We start from the raw sequence: 16,727 nt of genomic DNA on the forward strand, positions 1-16,727 counted from the left end.
GCAGGAGCCTGGGAGTCTCCGTGGTCTACCAGGTGGGGGACAGGGGCCACAGCACCCGGCGGCTGCGGTCTCCCTAGGTGCGCGTTGGCAAGGAGCTGTGCTGTGAGTGCAAGTGACCAAACGCTGCAGCCAGATGCAGCGTGCCAGGAGTTCAGCCAGCTGTTCGACAGCTCCCGCCCGGGGGCCAGCCCCTAGAAAGCCTCCCAGGAGAGAGGACTCGGAGTGGATTACCGGAATCCCAGGCCCAGTTCTCCCCCTCCGTGGGGGCAGGGCACAGCGCTGGGCAAACAGATCAAAGGTGAGAACGACAGGGACCAGTCCAGGCGCACAGACACCATGAGGTGCGTGGGCCATCCCAGGTCCCCACGCACAGTGGGGCAGGCCAGAGCCCTCCTTCAGCACCCCTGCCCCGCGTGCAGGCTGCTGGTGGTCCTGAGCCTCCTGTGTGCGGCCAGGTCCGCTCCCGCGGGGCCGCAGTGGCCCGAGCCCCTGTTCGGGCGCCTGGCTTCCCCTGGCTTCCCCGGGCAGTACCCCAATGACCAGGAGCGGCGCTGGACCCTCACCGCACCCCCCGGCTACCGCCTGCGTCTCTACTTCACCCACTTCGACCTCGAGCTCTCCTACCTCTGCGAGTATGACTACGTGAAGGTGCCAGCGAGGGGCAGGGGTGGCCAGGGCAAGGGGTGGGGGTGACGCTAGGAAGATGGGCAGGCCTGGGGACCACCTTTCCTTCCCGTGACTGATGCCGCAGCTGAGCTCCGGGAACAAGGTGCTGGCCACGCTGTGCGGGCACCAGAGCACGGACACAGAGCGCGCGCCTGGCAACGACACCTTCTACTCCCCGGGCTCCCGCCTCGAGGTCACCTTCCGCTCCGACTACTCCAACGAGAAGCCCTTCAGCGGCTTCGAGGCCTTCTTCACGGCGGAGGGTGAGTGAGCCAGGGGTCACACCGGGCCACCCAGCAGGACAGGGCGGTTGGGGACTGACACCAAACAGCACACACTGAGAGGTGGAGCCCTGGCTGTCGTCCACCGCCTCCGATGGGCCGGGGGACCCCGGTTTTAGACAACAGTCCCTGGGGGCAGCGGCCTGAGCTCTGTGCGGCTCACCCACCTCTCCGGGCAGCCCCAAGCCCGCTGGCTGCTGGCCGGGGCTGGACCATCACCCTCCCCTGTGGGACTCCCCCTCCCTCGCAGGCACCGACTCAGGGCCACACAGGGGTCACTGCGACCTGCCAGGGAGGGGCGGCCAGCTTGGTGCCATGCCCTGCCCTCTGAGCCCCGTGCTGTGCCCCTCCCCGCCCCAGACATCGATGAATGCCAGGTGCCCCCGGGAGAGGCACCGGCCTGCGACCACCACTGCCACAACCACCTGGGCGGCTTTTACTGCTCCTGCCGCGCCGGCTACGTCCTCCACCAGGACCGGCGCACCTGCGCAGGTGAGCCTGCCGAGGAGGGGAGGAGCAGCTCGGCCATTCCTGGGCCAGGGGCATCTCCTCGCCGCCTGGCTCGCTTGGCCTAGGGCCCCACTGTTTACCTGGGCTGGAGGACCCCACGGCAGCCGCTCCACCCCTAACTCGGGCAGCCGCTTCTGCTGCTGCCTCATGGGTGGGAGAGCAGGGACCCCTGGGCCTGCCTCCCCCATCCCCAACCCCTTCCCTCCACGGAACCACAGGCCTCCCCTTCCCCACACCTGCACCTGCACCAAGCACCTGCGCACCAGCCCTGACCCCACCCCCGCTGCCCTCCTTCGCGTTGCGTTTCTCGTTTCTTCCAGAGCTTGACCGCTAGCCCCCCTCAGGCTCCGGGCGGCCCAGGGGGTTGGAAGCTGCGGGGAGCCCCACCCAGGCTCCGGTCGCTGCCATCCATGCATGCGCAGACCCCACAATAAACTGGCTCCACCCGACCTGCGCCTGTGTGTCTCTGGGGCCCAAGGGTGCAGGGTGGCAGGGCCGGCCCTGTGTCTTTTCCTCTTCCCCTCTCAGAGTTGGGGGAACATCGTGGGTCCTGTAGCTGTTTGATACACGGAAGGAGCCCCAAAGTCTCAAGGGGGTACCCCCAATGCCCCAGGCGGTGTCCCTGGAGATCAAGCTGGTTGGCCGTGGGGGAGCCATCCAAGACCGAGCAGCCGGGGCAATAATTGAGGGGTTTGTCTGGTCTCCCCAAACCTGGGGTCCATTCCACCTGCGTGAGAGCGAGCAAGCCAGCGGTGAGGGGACCCCAGCCCCCAGGCATCTCAGATCCTGAATCCATGCACCTTCCCCACTCCCTTATGTGGTGGCCCCGGCCAGGCGCGAGGGCAGGAAGGACAGCTGACCTGGCTGTAGTCGTCATCGGGCTCCCAGGGGCAGAGTGCCAGCAGGCCGGTCCAGGCTGCCCCACCAGAACCCCCGGAAGACCAGGCTGCTCCCCGCCGGATCCGGGAGGAGCCCCCTGGTGGACGACTGTGGGAATTGCTAGGGTGGGCTGGTAATGCCGGACGAGGAGGGGCGTCCCTCACCCTCCTCCCTCTGGCAGAGCTTCCTTTGCTCAGTTCTGGGATTGCTAGCTTGGCGGGATGCCTTCAACCTCCAGGAGCACGAGTCCCCAAGACCGAGGAAGCTCCTTTCTAAACGGCTCCAGAGGCTTCTGGTGGTGCCTCCTGTGCTGGTCCTGGGCCCTGGCAAGAGTGCCAGGTGTGCTGGTCCCCGGCTCCCCAGAGTCAGCACACCCAGCTGTCAGTGCTGGTCGTGCCAGCGTCCTCTTCCCTCTTGCCAGCTCTATGCCCAGGTCTGGTGATCAGCAACCGCTCCGGAGAGTTCAGCAGCCCTGCCTTCCCACAGCCATACCCCAAGCTCTCCCGTTGCACCTACCGCGTCCACCTGCAGGAGGGGTTCCGAATCACCCTGGACTTTGTGGAGTCCTTCGAGGTGGAGGCACACCCCGAGACCCAGTGCCCCTACGACTCCCTCCAGGTAAAGTCCTTGGGGACCCTGGCATTGTTCGAGCCAGTTCTGGTCAGTCCAGCTCAGCCACCCCCCTTCTGCACCTGTCCCAACTCCACTCAGGTTCATCACAGTGAGGGACAGGGTCGGCCCAGCCAGGATCCCTGGTGGATTCCTGGGCTTCTCTTTCAGATTCAGACAGACCACGGGGAGGCATTTGGCCCATTCTGCGGGAACACGCTGCCCCACCAAATAGTGACAAACAGCAGCGCTGTGACCGTCACCTTTGTCACTGATGAGTCAGGGGACCACACGGGCTGGAAGATCCGCTACTCAAGCACAGGTGAGCAGCCTGAGCTGCGGCTTGGAGCTGCGGCTGTTCCTCCTCAGAATGCAGGAGCTATTATGTGTGGACTTCCTGGGGCAGGCACGAGTGGGACCCGCCCCAAGTCTCCCTGTACTCTGCCATCGTTCCCTCCTGCCTGCCTTCATGTATCGGAAGTCGCAGGGATACAGACGGAGATACGTGGAGCGGAGCCGGGGGAAGGAGGAGGCTGCCCCAGGACCACAGGGTCATATCCCCCAAGTTCCTTATTCAGTCACTTAGTCATCTACACCGCCTGGCTCCGTCCACCTGTTCACTCATGCTGGCATGCCAGGATGGATACAGAATACAGACGTCATGGTCCCCACGGTGGAAGCCCTCAGGCCAGTGGGACCAACATGGCCAGAGCCGTGTGGCAAGCCAAGCCTTAGACAGAGGCAGAGGAAGAGACTGGCACGGGTGGTGGGGGCAGGGGAGGGGCCTGGCATGGCTGGGGCAGGGGAGGGGCCTGGCATGGGCGGGGCTGGTGCCCGGAACAGGCAATGCCCTCAATCGCACTCTGAGGGTGCTGGGTCCCTAGCACAGGCAGCACCCCTGGGGATGAGCCAGTCCAGGTCTGGAACCACCACAGCTCAGGGGCTGTGCCAGAGCTCCGCCCCCTAAATTCCTCTGCACAGATCCTCCCCCTGCAAGCCCTGGGCTCCCTCAGGGCCACCAGGGTCATGCCATCTGGGGCACTGTCCTCCCCAAAGGAAACTGAACAGGGTCAAGTCACCCCAGGACGCAGGCTGGGCTCATGGGACCCATGGGAGGCCACAGTCTGGGGTTGGCTTGCAGCCTGGTGGCAGCCGGCCAGCATTTGGGGGTCTGAAAGGGAGGGGGTGGTCCCAGTGGCCCGAGCACCAGGGTTGGTCTCCCCCTGGGTCTTGGGGCTGTGGCCTGCGGTCCTGGTCTCTCACTGTGTCCCGCGGTTCTGCTAGGGGCTGTGTGAGGCTCAAGTCCACTCGCTCTGTCCCGGTTTTCAGCCGAGCACCTTCCTTGGCCCCCACAGCAGCCTGGACCCCACGCCCATCTCGGATGAGTGGACGGAGGCTCCGGAGGGTACAACCATGCCATCAGCCCACACTGCTGGGCTCTGCCGCCCCGTGCAAGGGGCACACTGTGGGGGTGAGGGGCAGGGCCCCCCACCGCTTCCTCCTCTCCACCTCCTTTCTTTCCCACCTGGGCCAGTGTCCATTTGCAGCAACCACTGAGGGTTTCACCTTAAGAGCCCTGCTCGCCTGGCGCACGCTCTGTCTGCGTGCTAAGGGCTCCAGGTGCCTGAGCTCACTCCTGCCGGCTGCTCCCACCGAGCCCGGCTGTCCCTGACCCGCTGGCCAGCGCCCTCTCCCCTGTGCAGCGCAGCCCTGCCCTGATCCAGTGGCGCCACCTAATGGCCGCATTGCGCCGGTGCAAGCCAAGTACGTCTTCACGGACAGCTTCTCCGTCCACTGCGAGCTGGGCTACGAACTCCTGCAAGTGAGTCAACGGGGACCTGGGGACCCCGCGCAGCCGCTCTCCCCGGAGGGGACGCTGGGGGGGGGTGGGCAGTCTAGGCCATCCTCCTTCCCTGTACCCCCTTATACATATATATATATATATATATAATTTTAGATTTTTTTTAATTGGAAAGGCAGAGAAGGAGGGAAAGATCTTTCATCTGCTGATTCACTCCCTAAATGGCTGCAGTGGCTGCAACTGAGCCGATGTGAGACTAGGCCCCTCCTCTGGTCTCCCACGTGGACGTAGGGTCCCAATGCCTTGGGCCATGCTCCACTGCTTTCCCAGGCTACAGGCAGAGAACTGGGTGTGAAGTGCAGCAGCCGGGATACGAACTGGCGCTCAAATGGCATGCTGGTGCTTGTAAGCGCCCACCCATTTACAACTATGCGGAAAAGCTGGTGGTGAGCACAGCCGTGTGCTCACAGCTCCTGGCCTTCCTATCAGATGCACGTTCCCCTCCTAAGGGTGAGCAGGCAACAATGAACTTTCCCCAAGCCAGCTCGGGTCCACAGCAAAATGAGAGGGCGCGAGAAAGGGCGTGCTCTGCACAGTTATAAATAGTGATTGCTGCTGAGGGAGAGGAGTGGAACTTTAAAAACTGCTTAGCATGTGGCTTTACGGGCACAGGTGAGAGATCAATGTGCCCTCTTCATGTTCTTCAAGATTGTCACGGAATCCCAGTGGTGAAAGCGATAACATTGGAACGCTGGCTGGCTTCGCACGGCCACGGAGACATGCCGCACTTCTCCCACCTTGGGCCAGCTCTCTCCGCGGCCTCGGGGCCTGCCAGCGTTCAGTCAGATTTTTACAAAAAGACTTATTTATTTGAAAAGATGAGTTAAAGAGACAGATCTTCCATCTGTGGTCCATGCCCCACATGGCCGCACGAGCCAGGAGCTTCTCCCGGGTCTCCCACGTGGGTGGAGAGGCCCAAGTGTTTCCTTTGCTGCTTTCCCAGGCCATGAACAGGGAGCTGGATGGGAAGCAGAGCACACAGGAACTCTACCAGCTAACCGAACACCGGCCAGTTTATCTATTTTTATTTTTTAAAAAAAGTATCCATCTTTATTGGGAAGGTAAATTCAGAGACAAGGAGAAGGAAAGATCTTTTGTCCACTGGTTCACTCCCCAAGTGGCCACAATGGCCAGAGGCGAGCCAAAGCCAGGAGCCAGGGGCTTCCTCCAGGTCTCCCATGCTGGTGCAGGGTCCCAAGGTTTTGGGCCGTCCTCAACTTCTTTCCCAGGCAACAAGAAGGGGGCTGGATGGGAAGCAGAGCAGTCGGGACATGACTGGTGTCCAGATGGGTCCCTGGTGCAAGAAAGGCGAGGATTTAGCTACTGAGCCATTGCACTGGGCCCATCAATTTTCTTTTTTTATTTTAAAGAAGATTTACTTATTTTTATTGTAAAGTCAGATATACAGAGAAGAGGAAACACAGAGGAAGATCTTCCACCCACTGATTCACTCACCTAGTGGCTGCAACTGTTGGAGCCAGGAGCCAGGAGCTTCTTCCAGCAAGCAAGGCAAGGACTTTTGCCATTAGGCTACTGCGCCGGGCTCCCATTAATTCTATTTTTTAAAATCCTGATATCATCATTGCGTAAAATTTCTGTTGGGGGGGCCCGGTGGCGTGGCCTAGTGGCTAAGGTCCTCGCCTTGAACGCGCCAGGATCCCATATGGGCACCTGTTCTAATCCCAGCAGCTCTACTTCTCATCCAGCTCCCTGCTTGTGGCTTGGGAAAACGGTCAAGGACAGCCCAAGGCTTTGGGACCCTGCACCTGCGTGGGAGACCTGGAAGAAGTTCCTGGCTCCTGGCTTCGGATCGGCATAGCATCGGCCGTTGCGCTCACTTGGGGAGTGAATCATCGGATGGAAGCTGTTTCTGTCTCTCCTCCTCTCTGTATATCTGACTTTCCAATAAATAAATAAATTTAAAAAACAAATTTCTGTTGGGGGCTGGCACAGTGGCTCAACTGGGGTATTCTCCACTTGCAAGCACTGGCATCCCGTATCAGTGCGAGTTCATATCCCAATTGCTTCATTTTTTTTAAAGATTCATTTTATTTTTATTGGAAAAGCGGATATAGAGAGAGGAGATACAAAGAGAAAGATCTTCCGTCCAATGATTCACTCCCTAAGTGGCCGCAATGGCTGGAGCTGAGCCAATCTGAAGCCAGGAGCCTCTTCCGGGCCTCCCAAGTGGGTGCAGGGTCCCAAAGCTCTGGGCCGTCCTCGACTGCCTTCCCAGGCCACAAGCAGGGAGCTGGATGGGAAGCAGGGATGTTGGGATGCTGGGATGCCGGGATTAGAACTGGCGCCCATATGGGATCCCAAGCGCGCAAGGCGAGGACCTCAACCACTACACCATCGCGCCGGGCCCCAATTGCTTCATTTTTGATCCAGCTCCCTGCTTATGGCCTGGGAAAGCCATAGAGGACACTCTATGGCTTGGGACCCTGGCCCCACACGGGAGAACTGGAAGAAGCTCCTGGCTCCTGGTTCTAGCTGGCTCAGTTTCGGCCATTGCAGCCATTTGAGGAGTGAACCAGCAGCTGAAGGCTTTTCTGTCTCCTCTCTCTGTGGCTCAGCGGCCCCGAGACCCTGCTTATGCTTGCTACAGTGCAAATCAAAGCCTATGAGGCATTGCACACCTGCCACCCCTGGGACGTGAGGGGAAGCACTGCCTGGGGGCAAGCAGGTGACCTTCTCTGCCCTCCTCTGCAGGGCCACCTGCCCCTGACGTCCTTCACTGCTGTCTGCCAGAAAGATGGGTCCTGGACGCCCGCCATGCCAGAGTGCAGCAGTATGGTCCACGCGTGGGGACGCCACCTGTTCCCATCGCTTCTCTGCTTTGATTTTTCCTGACTGCATCTCTCGGCTGGAATCCCAAATCTGCTCTGCTCCCAGCCGCAGCCCACCCGCATGTGCAGACAGGACCAGGTGCAAGGGAGGGAGAAGGGTCTGCTCAGGCAGTGGGAGCTATGGGACACCGCCTGCTGAAGCCCTTGCTGCGAGACCCTCACCGCGGCAGGCTCGGGTGTGTGCCCTCCCACCTGTGGACATGGCCTGCTGTTGCTGCAGGAAGTGCTCACACACGGGCCATCTGGTGTGCGCTTACGCACACAGCAATGGTGTGTACACTGCTGGTGTGAAAGTAACCCTGCAGCTTTGTATTATTCCATTCTCAAAGTGCCAGCTACTTGCACAGAAACTTAGCAAAACAGACAGCAACAGCCTCTGAAGTGCATCCTCCCAGCTTCTTGCCATTCCCGGGGGTTACGTGCATGCAGCATCGTGGCTGTCATGCACAGAAGGGACGCGCCTTCGCACCCACACTGCCGGTCTGCCCCCCGCAGCTGCGGTGTCCCTTGTGGCAGGTTGGCCCCTGCACTTCCCCCACACTGCCCCCTTTGGGACAATAGCTGTTTGCCCTGCTCAGTGGCTTCCCTTCCTTTCACAGTCTAATTATTTAAGCAAAGGAATTTGTGGAACTTACCTTCCTCTTGCATCATTTTCCGAGGTAAGGCCTCTGAGTGGCGCTGTTTCATGAACAAGGCCCACCTTCTAGGGGGAAGCCTGGCACGAAGCCATCAAGTTTCAGGTGACATTCAAACAAACACACATCTGCAGGGTTCACACCTCCACACAGACATTCTCACATTTTTTGTTGAGTCCCTAGCAAGGGGGTGTTTCTTTTTTACCATAGATTTTTCCAAGCATGAAATACGTCCCCAAAGCAGGTTCTGGCAGTGTTGGGGTGGGGGTCAGGTCTTCACAGGAACACTGGGCCTGCCTTTTTTTTTTTAATTATTTTAATTGGAAAGTCAGATATACAGAGAGGAGAGACAGAGAGGAAGATCTCTTTCTCCATTGATTCACTCCCCAAATGGCTGCAATGACTGGAGCTGTGCTGATCCAAAGCCAGGAGACAGGAGCCCCTTCAGGGTCTCCCATGTGGGTACAGGGTCCCAAGGCTTTGGGCTGCCCTCGACTGCTTTCCCAAGCCACAAGCAGGGAGCTGGATGGGAAGTGGGGCAGCTGGGATCAGAAGTGGCACCCATATGGATCCCGGCACGTGCAAGGCGAGGACTTGAGCCACTAGGTAACCGTGCCAGTTCCTGGGCCTGCCTTTTCTACTACACACTGTAGGCACGTCGCCCGCTCTGACGGCTCCCCTGTAGACCGGGGGCAGCACCACACCACAGCACCAGCAGTGGACGTCAAGCACGTGGCTTGGAATCAGCTGTGCAGCTGTGACATCACTGAAAATGGTTGGAACAGATATTCCCTCTACTAAAGCTGGGTCAGTGCCAGCAGCCTGGGACTCCATGAGGTCTCCCGTGAGGGCGCAGGGACCACCTTTGGTGCCCCAAGGTGTGCAAGTGGCAGGGAGCCGGCGCTCCCAGAGGGGACATAGCCACTTCCAGCAGCATCTCAGCCCTGCAGCCCATGCCTACCCCAGCATCACCTTCCTGACCACTTCGGCTGTCCACTGTAAGAGCCCCCTAGGAACTGACAAGTTCACACCAGCAGTGTCCCCGCCCTCTTAGTGCAGCCTCAGTCTTCCAGCCTCTCTTGCCCTCTTCTACCTTGGCAGCCACTTGGCCTGAACCCAGACGCTGCCTTTTCTCTCCCATGTTGCTTTGCTGCAGCCCAAGGCTTGGAGGGACAGTAGAGGAATGCCAAGTGACTCGGCATCCCCTTCAGGGAAGGTCTCACACTGTGGCTCCCTCCAGGGACAGCCCCGCTGCTTAGTCAGCAACAGTGAGGCGCGCCCCAAAGCCCTCTCCTGTGCTCTTTCTCAGTCGTTGACTGCGGCCCTCCGGAGGACATAGCCAACGGCCAGGTGCGCTACGTCACAGATGCTGATGTGACCACGTTCAAAGCTGTGATTGAGTACAGCTGCGAAGGGCCCTTCTACACCCTGAGTGTGGGGGACGGTGAGTTCAAGCGGGCAGGCGCGAGGGCATATCTGGAGTCCATAAATTATTTTGGAATGAGAGGGAAGATGATGGGTGTGAGTTTTCCATCCACTACCTCATTCCCCAGATGGCCCCAGATGGCCCCAGTGGCCGGGGCTGGGCCAGGCCAAGCCAGAAGCTTCTTCCTGGCCTCTGCAGGGTTAACCCAGATCAGCAGGGAGCCCGACTGGAAGTGGTGTCTCCAGGGATGCCAGCTTCCAGGCAGTGACTTAGCCAGCTATGCCATGATGCTCCAACATTTGGAACCTGAGCCTTCTTGGTCTGAAATAAACAGACACTTCTGGAAGAGGCTACACAGCAAAAAATGAAAAGGCGTTTTCTTCCACCCGCTAAGTGAAATATTACAGTGAAAGTGGCTTTGATGTCAATTTGCAAGACTCTGAAAACAGATCTTATCTAGTAAATGACTACTACCAACACACAATATATTCCAAATGGTTTAATTTAACAAGTCAAAACCTTATCATTAAGCACTTGAGATCTTGATACATATTCACATTACACATCTGAAAGGTTTCCACTTTGCAAGCTGTTTATGAAATCATGGGAAATGGCACCCAGAGCCGCCCACCCAGGCTCAAGAACTAACATTTCTCAACGGGGCATTCAAGCAAGTGACAGCCACCTCTGCACGCAGCACACAGTTCTGAATTCCCATGATTTGCAGGTAAATACGTATGTGAGGCTGACGGATTCTGGACCAGTTCCAGGGGAGGAAGATCCCCCCCGGCGTGCGAGCCTGGTAACTTATGGGGGGGGTGGAGGCGTGCCAGCGTGAGCTGCGCCAGGCAGGAACGCAACTTGGCTAAGTTAAAATTACAGCCTGTCTCTGCCGCCCCTCCCATACGGAGGCCTGCTGCGGGCTGACTCCACCAGTCACTGGGTTATTTTTGACCTCATAACTAGGCAAACATAAAAATGAAATGATTTCTCAAACTATCAATTTGTACATTTATAAACATGAGTTCTTGTTACTTTTCTTCTCTGTAAAAATGCTATTAAAACCCAAAGCTAATAACTTCATTATTTCCCTAAGCAACTGTTTTTTAATGACATCTAGTTTTTAAACATTAATGCAATTTGCCTTTAATAGTACTCAACATTTTTACCAGGATTGGCTCTAAAGATGAACACTTTAGTGCTTAAACAGAAAGGTAATAACCCTCACCGCCCTGCGTTATCTGGCTTGAACGAGTGTTTCTAAAAGCCTGTTTGGTGGCCACACTTGAGCACTAAACAAGAGGCACAGGGCCTGGTACTGCAGCAAGCACAATTCATTTGAAATACACAAAGACAATTTATTTGCAAGGCCGTAATTCCAGCCCCTCGCCTGTGTGTCTGAAGGTGAACATTCTAGGTGTCCCAACAGCACCCCAGTTCCTGCCTTCCCACGTCAGGCAGCCGTCACCCCGCCCGAGGACAGCAGTGGCCAGGCCTGCCCCTCCATGGCTGCTGGCCCTGCTCCGCGGCTTCCTCCGCTTCACAGATCCAAATTTTTAAAGTAATTTGATTTTCAACTCACAGCATTTTCTGAGGGGGTAAGAAACATGGATTTTTTTTTTCTTAAGATTTTTTATTGGAAAGGAAGATATACAGAGAGGAGGAGAGACAGGAAGATCTTCCATCCGATGGTTCACTCCCCAAGCGGCCTCAATGGCTGGAACTGAGCCAATCCAAAGCCAGGAGCCAGGAGCTTGTTTCGGGTCTCCCAGGCGGGTGCAGGTCCCAAGGCTTTGGGCCGTCCTCAACTGCTTTCCCAGGCCACAGGCAGGGAGCTGGATGGGAAACGGGGCAGTTAGGATTAGAACTGGTGCCCATATGGGATCCTGGTGCATTCAAGGTGAGGACTTAAACGGTTAGGTCACCACGCATGGGCCCAAAAACACGGAGTTTTTATCAGGTCTTTGAGAGTGGTACTATTTAAGAACAGGCCCCACTTTCTTTGGGGAGGGTGGGCACATTCAAATGGTCCAAGCCCAGGGGCCCTCCCCGCCCCGGGCCACCTCTCACGTGCTGCCTTCCTTCCCCAGTCTGTGGGCTCTCGGGCCGCACCACAGGAGGCCGGATCTATGGCGGGCAGGCGGCCAGGCCTGGTGACTTCCCTTGGCAAGTCCTGCTGCTGGGCCAGACCACAGCAGCGGGCGCTCTTCTGCAGGATAACTGGATCCTGACAGCCGCTCATGCGGTCTACAGACAGAGAGAGGAGGCGTCGGCCCTGGACATCCGGATGGGTGCCCTGAAGAGACTCTCGTCTGATTACACCCAAGCCTCGGCCGAGGCCGTCTTTGTTCACGAAGGGTATGTGCATGATGCTGGATTCGACAACGACATAGCACTGATCAAGCTGAAGGACAAAGTCAGAATCAACGCCAACATCACACCCATCTGTCTGCCCAGCCAAGAGGCCGAGTCCTTCATGCGAACGGATGACATGGGAACAGTGTCCGGGTGGGGATTAACCCAAAGGGGTTTCCTTGCTAGAAAGCTAATGTTCATTGACATTCCAGTTGTTGACCAGAAAAAATGCATCGCAGCTTATGACAGAACCCTCTACCCGGGGGTCACGGTAACCGACAACATGTTTTGTGCCGGCCTGCAGAGCGGGGGCAAGGACAGCTGCAGAGGGGACAGCGGAGGGGCCCTCGTGTTCCTTGATGGCCACACACAGAGGTGGTTTGTGGGAGGAATAGTGTCCTGGGGCGCCTCTCATTGCGGGAAAGCTGATCAGTATGGGGTTTACACCAAAGTTACCAACTACATATCCTGGATCAAGAAGATAATGATTTCTAACCAGTAAACGCCTCAAGTTCAGAAATCCATGAGCCATCCGAGCCCAGTACCCCTGACCCGGCCCTCCCTCCGCGGTGCCACCCACACCAGCTAAGCGCACTGCTGTCACAGCCGCACTAAGTTAGGCACAAAGCAGTACATTTCTGTCAACCACAGGTTATCTTCTATTGCTCAACTGGTTTCCAAGTTTTTTCTCATCTCCAAGCACACAGCTGGTTCCCAGGTCACTTTGAATCTTTTCTTGGATAACTGCATACCTGGATTCTTTAGTCGTAGGAGTTCACCCATTTTTAGGTTAAAGATAACAAAAACCAACACCAAATAGCTGCGATTTTATAGTCAGTAAGTTGCCAGACACCAGGAACGTGGAGTGACGCAGTCCACACCACGTCCACACAGACCTTCTGGGCCAGCCCGGCACATGCTCCAACAAGGCCACCATCGCCCGAGGACAGAATCCACGCGGCGCCTCCACAAGACATTTCAGTAGAAGGAAGTGGGGCCGCAGCAGACACCAGCATTTCTTGCTCCAGCCTGCGCCACTGGAGCCCGGGCCACCCACCGCATCCGCGCCAGCCAAGGGCGGGAGCTCAACAATTCTCGTCCTCGCACAGACCTGAATTCTGTAGTAAACTCCTTTTTTTTTTTTTTAAACAAAATAAGCACTGATTTAACTTAACAGTCCGGCCATTTAGCTGAATAGGAGGCGCTCTAAACACCCATGGTAATTCCTCTTGTGCATGAGTCACGTGTGGCTTCTGCAGAGCCTCTTAAAAAGGTCACTTTCCAGCATCCTTGTCATGTATCATAAAAAAGTCATGTTTTTTCCAGTAAGACTCCGGACACTAAACTGGTGGCAATAAAATTTTTTATTCAATGTGTGGTTCAAAAAAATCTTTTTTAGAATAAACGCATTTAGATGACCAAATAGACTTTCAAAAACAAATCTTTGCCAAATAGTTCAAGTACTTCTAAGTTTCAATTTTTTTGCTAGGGCAGGATATACACCCACACTATCGCAGAAGCGGAAACATGTTAATAAAAGGCTACTCAACAGTGAAAGCCTTCTACGACCAGTGACTAGATTTACACAGTGATAACAAGGGAGTAAAACCATGCCATTGACAAGTTAACTTACCCCGGCTCCTTGCAGGCTGTCAGTTTAGTCTGTGGAGTGTTACCATGTTACCGCTGCTGAGTAACAGCGCAAATGCTAAAATGCAAAATTCAGATGGTACAGGGTTTGGAAATCATGCAGACTCAGATGCAGAAAAATTCAAAACTCAAGATCCTTTTACAGAGGAAACTGACTAACAAACCAATGTGGCAATCACAACGCTGAGGGTGACTTACAAATGACACCTATTTACCATAATCTGATTTGGTAAGGGCATGATTAGGTAAGCTACAACACAAAACTATCACATTCTTCCAATTAGAAAACGAGCTCTCCTCTCACAGATTACATCAAAAGTACAATTGAGAATGTATTATTGCTTTCACATACTTCACAACGCACGCTGAGTCTGGTCTGAGCTCTGTCCGTCACCGCACGCCCCCACAACTGGCGGCTCGGCCCATTTAACCCTTTCAGACAGACCACTCCCCCTGCTAGTTCTTAAAGCTATCAGGCTTCTAATGGATTTTAGGCACAAGAAAATCTGTGGTTTCTTCCACTTTATCCCTGTTGCAATTAATTCCACTTTTTAAATCCCCAACTAGGAAGGTGTTCATACAGTCCTTTTCCAGCTGACGCGTTTTGCTACAAAGCACTGGAAATACTACTGCACTGCCCAGTCCCCCAAGTGAGAATGTTTAAAGTCATGTTTTCCCAATGGAGACCGACACAGGCCATGTTGGGAGAGCACCACCCAGACGCAGAGGCACTGCTTACCATGTCATGGGTGGGCACCCAGACTTGTGTCAAAAAGAGGGAAAAGAAAAAAAAATCAAAAAACTTTTCACTTTGGACAATGCAAGAACGAATAGCAATTAAATCTGGGTGTCAGGTGTCAGGCCTGACAGGTGATGAATCCATCTGACTTGAGACAACTTTTCAATAAGTTTATTTGAAGCAAAATAAACTATCGTCAAGAAACTTTATGAAAGTTCCATCTCAAAAGGGTCAAAAAGGGGAATTAACTGCTATGGATTCTTTGCATTCAGGGCTGCAAAACAAAGACACATATTATTTAAATCAGTTTTATTTAAGAATTTCCAACATTGACAACTCTTATAAAAAGCATCCAAGCACAGGACACAGAACTGCAGCAAACAGCATTCGTATGGGTAGCTAACAGACATTGGAACTTCCACCCTTCTCGGAGCCACCTGAGCTCACTGCTGAACTCCGCTTCCCAGGACTCCTGCAAAGCACAGCCCAAGCTCAGTCCATGTGCTCACCCCAGCAGCTCCAGTCCACATGCCCACACGTACAGGTCAGGAACAGCGGGAACACACACCATACAGCATTCACAGCAATTGACAGAGGGGCAGGGAGATACAAGTGTCGTTTCACTTAACACATTCAGCTAACGTGGCTTATCTAGGAACAAAACTCACTTCGAGTCTTCCAACAATGTGGCTGTCCTTTGAATGCAAGAACATTCGTACGTTATTTCCTATCATTGCTCTCCGCACACTCTCGCACCAAAGCCACCGGATGGAGAGACACATCTCGCCCAAGTTAAAAGTATCCATTATGCACCACCAGGTCTCTGCACGCGCTCTGCTCCCCGATCATACTAGCCTTTCATGCCTCGGCACCACCATCAATCCCACACAAGGTTTCAAAAGTTCAAACAGCCTTCTGGTTCCATATCACAGCCTTGCGTTCACAGCGTTGATACGACTCCATGAAATAAAGAGTAGTGGATAGAAATGGGACACCCACCGTCAAGGACACGGCCTGCGCAGCCGAGGGCGTGCTCCTGGCGGAGAGTGTGCAGAGCCTTCCTATGGCAGACTATTTACAGCACTACTTTCAATGAAGTGCTTCTTCCAGAAACATTTGAACTGAGATGAACTGCAGAGATTAAACGAAGGCTTCATATCGTACTTTTGCATGTGAGGGCAGACAAGTGTTAAAAACGCAAAACCCAACGGACCAAACACTGTGACACCATCATCTCCTAAGGGAAAAAATCCATCTGGTGGGGTTCAAATTAAACCAAAGAGAAAAGAATGTAGCTCCAAATCAATGGCTTCCACTTTGAACATGCAAAGGATTCACTCGACAAGTCCAGGGATAAAACATTACAGGAGGAACCTTTCGATATTAATTGTAGTGTGTTGGTTTACCCAGCAGGCAAACAGCAGCTCACTTTCAACCACTCAATATTTCAACCCTTTTTGTAACAAAACTTATAAAATTCCTTTAGCTCTTCTTTTTTTTCCCCTAAAGAAAAATGTCAAAAATACTGCGGAATATACTTCACACCAAACAAACCGATTTTGAAAATTCTTAGTACATATGTATTTTACAATATACTTACCATGAGTTTAGAAAAATTCGAATTCCCACCATTCCATACCACAGCCCACTGTCTACATTCCCCAGCCAGAAGACTTGGAATCCATGCTGGAACCAAAGCCGCCATTGAAACCACTACCTGAGCCTGCGTTGGACGCTGAGCCCCAGCCAATCGCTGCCCCCGAGTTGGAGCCACTGTAGGAGTTGTTTCCAGAGCCGAAGGCCTGGTTGGGTTCCCTCTGCATGTTGCCTTGACTTTGGTTATTGCCCGACGGGCCTGACTGGCTCTGCTGACTGGCCAACATGCCCATCATCCCCCAGCTGCTCTGCAGGGCTGCCTGCGCCGCGGCCATCATGGCTGGGTTAATGCTGAACGCCCCAAAGTTCATCCCCCCGCCCATGTTACTGCCTTGATTGTTCCCCAAGCCAGCTCCACCCCCTCGACTGTTCCCAAAGCCACCCTGATTCCCAAAGCCACCTGGATTACCACCAAATCTTCCACTTCTCTCTAACTGTCTATTGCTATTGTGCTTAGGCTCGGCGTTGGATATGTGCACGCTGATCCCCTTAATGATCAAGTCTTCTCCACACAGAGACTGGGCGACCTGCAGGAGGTAAGGGACCAAGATGAAGAAAACCGAAGTGCTGACTCAAACACTGCAGCAGCACCACGCCTCGGGTGCCGAGCC

At 55.0% G+C, this 16,727-nt stretch overlaps 2 protein-coding genes across 2 annotated transcripts; one reads left to right on the forward strand and one right to left on the reverse strand.

The window, feature by feature from the left end:
* Window positions 1-270: 270 nt before the first annotated feature.
* LOC121166632 (mannan-binding lectin serine protease 2-like) lies at window positions 271-12,573 on the forward strand (the record flags this gene model as incomplete). Its single annotated transcript, XM_040995844.1, has 11 exons — window positions 271-341; window positions 420-648; window positions 752-929; window positions 1,308-1,439; window positions 2,758-2,954; window positions 3,117-3,267; window positions 4,649-4,767; window positions 7,519-7,597; window positions 9,600-9,734; window positions 10,444-10,518; window positions 11,807-12,573. Coding segments are annotated over 11 exons (2,133 nt in total), but the record flags the coding sequence as incomplete, so codon positions are not given.
* Window positions 12,574-13,417: 844 nt separating this feature from the next.
* On the reverse strand, window positions 13,418-16,683 carry LOC121166631 (TAR DNA-binding protein 43-like; the record flags this gene model as incomplete). Its single annotated transcript, XM_040995843.1, has 1 exon — window positions 13,418-16,683. A coding segment is annotated over one exon (571 nt), but the record flags the coding sequence as incomplete, so codon positions are not given.
* Window positions 16,684-16,727: the final 44 nt, after the last annotated feature.

Source organism: Ochotona curzoniae, unplaced genomic scaffold, assembly GCF_017591425.1.
Source record: "Ochotona curzoniae isolate NIBS_2020 unplaced genomic scaffold, NIBS_Ocur_1.0 patch182, whole genome shotgun sequence".
Classification (NCBI taxonomy): Eukaryota; Metazoa; Chordata; class Mammalia; order Lagomorpha; family Ochotonidae; genus Ochotona; species Ochotona curzoniae.